The sequence below is a fragment of the Haplochromis burtoni genome, unplaced genomic scaffold (genome assembly GCF_018398535.1).
Source record: "Haplochromis burtoni strain Fernald_Lab_line unplaced genomic scaffold, NCSU_Asbu1 Contig_711, whole genome shotgun sequence".
In the NCBI taxonomy this organism is placed as follows: domain Eukaryota; kingdom Metazoa; phylum Chordata; class Actinopteri; order Cichliformes; family Cichlidae; genus Haplochromis; species Haplochromis burtoni.
Genome location: NW_024583072.1, coordinates 160,718 through 165,704, shown reverse-complemented (window position 1 = coordinate 165,704; position 4,987 = coordinate 160,718). Strand labels below are relative to the sequence as shown.

The 4,987-nt window shown below is 39.5% G+C and overlaps 1 protein-coding gene across 14 annotated transcripts in view; it reads left to right on the top strand.

Moving 5' to 3' along the window:
• Nucleotides 1–4,987, top strand: part of atat1 (alpha tubulin acetyltransferase 1) — a 23,852-nt gene continuing 18,865 nt past the window's right edge. For 10 of the 14 annotated variants that reach the window (XR_006053215.1, XR_006053214.1, XR_006053213.1 and 7 more), the window contains exons 1-2: nt 2–396; nt 1,314–1,374. Coding sequence is in view for 10 of the 14 variants with exons in the window: in XM_005950030.3 (XP_005950092.1) it covers nt 305–396; nt 1,314–1,374 (153 nt within the window). In the remaining 4 variants the exon portion in view is untranslated. Of the gene's footprint in view, nt 397–1,313; nt 1,375–4,987 lie in introns of all 14 variants that reach the window. The other 4 variants (XM_042215384.1, XM_005950031.3, XM_005950032.3 and 1 more) reach the window with 1 other exon arrangement.

The following is a 4,987-nucleotide window of genomic DNA, read 5'->3' as shown; positions in this document are numbered from 1 at the left end:
TACAGATATTACGGTTCATGTTGCCAGGGAGTGACTGAGCCGTAGTCATACAGACACAATAGAGCTGCAGTCACCATGTATATAGCAAGTGTTTGTATTTGAAACTATTAGAGCAATATGTAGTATCTCTCAAATTCTGTGAGTGCAATTTCGAAGCGTTGTTCTGGGGCTATTATCAGTGAGCTCTGATGCCTTTGCACTAACAAGCTATCTTCGTTAGACAGTAGGAGAGTGGCCGTGCAGTGCACCGTTAGCTAGCTTTAGCCAGTTTGATAACATCATAGCTGCCTTGCCAGTTTTTACTATGGAGTTTCCTTTTGACATAAACCAATTATTCTCCGAGAGGATCTCTGTCTTGGACCAGACCTTGGTTGCAGGCCGCAAATCTGCAGGAAGGCAAGTTTCAAAGGTTTTCGAATCCTTCTGATAGTATTTTACAGTCAGACACTCGGTTCAGTTCAGGTTTTCAATTCAGGCTTACATAGCACAATACCAAAAATATACATACAGGCTCAAATATGTACTTAAACTTACTTAAATATTCTAATGTGGTGCTACAATATCTTTTTAAGTTTACACGGCCAAGGCTTATTGACTTTTCATTGGTGATCATGATTGAGTCCCACTTTTCCTCCATAAGAAAGATTTGATTGACCGCACTCATTGGACCCCAGGGATCTCAGTAAAGAAGAAAGAATTGTAGATTTACACAAGTTGGGAAGATCTGTTGGAGCCATGTCTAAACAACTGCAGATTCTGAGATCACCAAGTCAAACAATTGCACTTAAGTACAAGTATTTGGGAAACTATCACCGTCAGATGACAGGAAATTGCTTAGTTGTTCAGCAGTGTGCCCCACACAAGGTGCACTAAGGCTTAAGCTTGCCAGGATGTGACTGGTCTTAATGACTGCTCTTTTTGACCAGTCAGACGTCTTCAGACTACAAGTCACATTCTACATCATGACATGCCTATAATGGATGTATGTAAACATCTGACCTCAACTGTAAGCAGAACCATGTATAATGCAAATAGAACATAAATGACAAATCTGTGACCTCTTGGGCTGATCTACCTGGCCCTATGTGAAAAAGCAAGGAGTCAGGGACACTGCCCCCTTTTTTTTAGAAAAAATAAACATGAATGAACAGAAGTGGCCTGTTTAGGCAGGGAAACAGACTTTTATCATGCCTGTGGGCCATCTGGTATCCTGCATTTAGATGTACTGTGAGAAAGAGGTAGAGTGTCTGGAATATAAAAAGTGAAAATGAGCCTCTTATCTAATAATATTCTGCTCTGCGATTTCTTTGCAGGCCAGATCTTCAAGCTCACATAGCCACAGTTATTGATGAACTTGGGAGGGCCTCAGCAAAGGTGAGTCTGTGTAGTCCGCTTACTTTTCTGTGTAAAGACACATGTCAAAAGGGAATATTCTGCTATTTTTATTATCTACCATATGTATGTTACTATTTTCCTTTTAGTCAAAAGCTCAGGATTCAGACTGCTCTGAACAGTTGCTTTCCTTTTTTTATTTTTAGAACAAGCTCTTTATGAATTTCTTTACACTATCATCTTCTAAACAAGTCAACCCACAAGTCAAACTTTTATGTTTGTGTGTACACTGTCTACTGAAGTAACATCGCAGTGTATCGCCTGACATGTCCAGTCAAAATCACAATGCACAGTTGATTGGTGACATCGAAATATTGCTATTTATGTTACCTTCAGTATTTCTTGAGCTGTGTTTTCCAGTTCAGTTGGGACATGAAATAATCTTATGTGACTGTTAACTGAAACACTAAATTCACTTATGTCACTCAATAGCAGATAATGAGTGTATTAATACAGAAAAAGCATTCTGCTGTAATGTTTGTTTCAGCCAGTCTGTGTGTTATTGACTCTATATTTCAGATCAGATTCAGGTAAGCGCAAGCAGATGGATTAGAGAAGCTCCCATTTCCAATCAAGAACAATAACCCAGTTCACGCCCTCATATATTTAATGGAATTGTAATTATGCAGTTTTGGTCACAATATCATCATTTTACTTAAGTGTTTTAAAGCAAGTCCAGTATGAATTTTGCTGGATGACTGCAAGTATTATTTTGTTGAAAGCACCCATCATTCGCATACACTGTAAGGCCTGATCATTCTTCCATCCGTTATAGCTGTGCATTGTCCATTGTACATATTTTGTTTACTAAGGATGAGTAGCAGCAAAAATTGGAATCCGAATGCCTCACTTGCATACTTAGTTGACACCCAACTCACATTGTGTCTGCTGTCAGTGGTCTTTTTTTATGCACTCTCTCTTGTCCTATGTGGCTCTTAAAAGGGAATAAATATGGTAATGTCTAACTAGATAGTTTCATTCTTTTACCCACTAAAGTAGTTTCGCTTTGCTGCTTTGATTCACTTTTCACAATAATCTCCATTATGGCCACTCAGTTCATAGTTCATCCTTTGTTTAGCTCCTGTACTTTGTTTTTTGTTAAGGCCAACAGTCCCTTTAGGACAGCTTCCATCTGACTGGCTGCCCAAACAGAAGGTTTGTAGAGCAAATGGGGGTAAGAGGCAGTGTCTGTGTCAGATATGAGCATCTTTGGAAGCAGATCTGCTCATTTTGACATGATACAATAGGGGGGAAAGCATACAAAGAAGTGTGAAGCTTCAGTATTTGGCTTAGAGGGTTGGCTTGCTGGTATGCTGACATGTAATTTAAATCTAAGCATCCACCACTGGAATGGTATGACAGAAATTTTCTCTTTAAATTAGTTGAAATTGTTTTCTAATGCAAAATTTGGGGAGTTATAAAAATGTGAATGTTATTCCAAGATTTTTTGTATTATTACATAATAGGTATGTTCCTGAAATTGATTTTGTGATTTTCACAGATCTTCAAAGATGATTTTATGTTTTTGGTTTTTGTTTTTGCGCAATTTTCTGTTTCCTTCTTTTTGTTTTGATGTTGTCTTTGGACATTTAGTTTAAATGAATCAACACTGAGTCATACTAACTATCAGCATTCTTGAAGCAGAGGCCACAGCAAACTTCCACACCATTAATCAACCAAAGACCAAGATTTAATTGATTTGAAAGCCAGATGCTTAGCCTTGTCTAAGACCCTAGCTGGACAACTCAAAAAACAGTCTTATTTGTTATAAACCATTGTCCTCCTGGGCCTTACACGGAGTTTCTGTCTGATTTCGCAGACTTTTTATCCAATTTAGTACTCCTCTCGGATAAAATGGTTATTGCAGGTGATTTTAACATCCAAAGGAAAGCCTTGACATTTAATCTGTTATTGGACTCAACTGGCTTCTTTCAAAATGTGAAAGAACCCACCCAACACTTTAATCACACTCTAGATCTTGTTTTAACACATGGCATAGAAACTGAACATTTAACAGTGTTTCCCAAAAAGCCTCTCTTGTCTGATGTTTTCCTAATAACAATTATTGATGATAATAATAATAATGATAATAATAATGATAATAATAATAATAATAATAATAATAATAATAATTGACAATAATGATTACACAGTGGGGTGTAAATTTCATCACTGTAGATGAGATGAGATCATGATGAGATAGCCTTTATTTGTCAGTTGCAGTTGCCCACAACTGAGATGACAGACCTTGCCGACCGTACATACAATACAAACATCACATTGGGGAGACAGGTCAGGCTAGGTGTAAAACAAAAGGATAATACAGGAATGCACAGATATCAACACACCATAGCACAATAAAACACAGACAAGCAACATGGGAGAGTATTCCAGTGTGTACAGCTGATCTGGGACCGCTGCAATCTTCGATTACGCCTCCAGCTGATCCGGTGTCCACATCGGCCGGGAGGATGCGTTGGATCCGGGGTAGGGAGGGTGATAGTGAGGGCGTATCAGTGTACATGTTTCGTGCGTGTCACCACGCCCGGTTAAGCATCAGTCAAGAGTCTCCAGTGGACCCAGGTGGCCTTGAAGGAGGGGCAAAGAGTTCTGACAACAATCCTGTTATCATGGGAAGAATTTGTTGTTCCAGTCAGCTTCAACCTTGGCAGGCCTTCAGCTGGCACCAGGGGAGCTGCATGAGTGAAGATCGTGAATGTTTGGGTTTAGTGCGAACAACTGCATCCAATTTTTACAGTTGGTCTAATGTCCATCACTGGTTACCAGTTCTCTCAATTCCCGTTGTTCTTCTCTAAGATCTTATCCATATTGCGTTCAAAACACAGTCTGCGTACTCACAGCCAATCGTCTATCATGTCGGCCAGCCTTATGGGATCTTGAACAGCTGTAGCCGCTTCCTGTTCTTCGATAAACCAGGTCCAAGCCAGCTCCAATCAGCCCGAACTCTGTTATCATGGTTCCAAATTGGTAGATGTTGTTCATTGTCCTCCATCGAGAGTGTCGCCAGACACACGACGCAACCGACCATCGAGTATCCGGCAGCAAACGTCTCCGCAGGACAATTGGGCTCTCCCAAGCCTAGCAGAGTGTCAATTCTATTACAGGACCAGTTGATGAAATCCATAATTCTTTAGGTTTTAGAGAACAAGACTGGGAAACTCTTTGAGGGTTAAGAGTTAGACGAGACTAGACAAACACATAGAAGAAAATAAGAACAACCCCAGGTTTCTCTACTGCACTGTAGCCAGGCTGACAAAAAGTCAGAGCACCGTTGAGCCAACCATCCCTTTAATGTTAACTATTAATGACTTGATGAATTTCTTCACAAATACAGTTTTAACCACTAGAGAAAAAAATGCTCATAATCATCTCACAGCTGTAGCATTATCTACAGCTACTTTCAGTACCACTGATATTTATTTAGACTCTTTTTCTCCAATCGATCTTTATGAGCTAACTTCAGTAAATGCCTCTGCCGAACCATCAACGTGTCTTTTAGACCCCATTCCTACAAGACTGCTCAAAGAAGTCCTGCCATTAATTAATGCTTTAATCTTAAATATGATCAACCTAT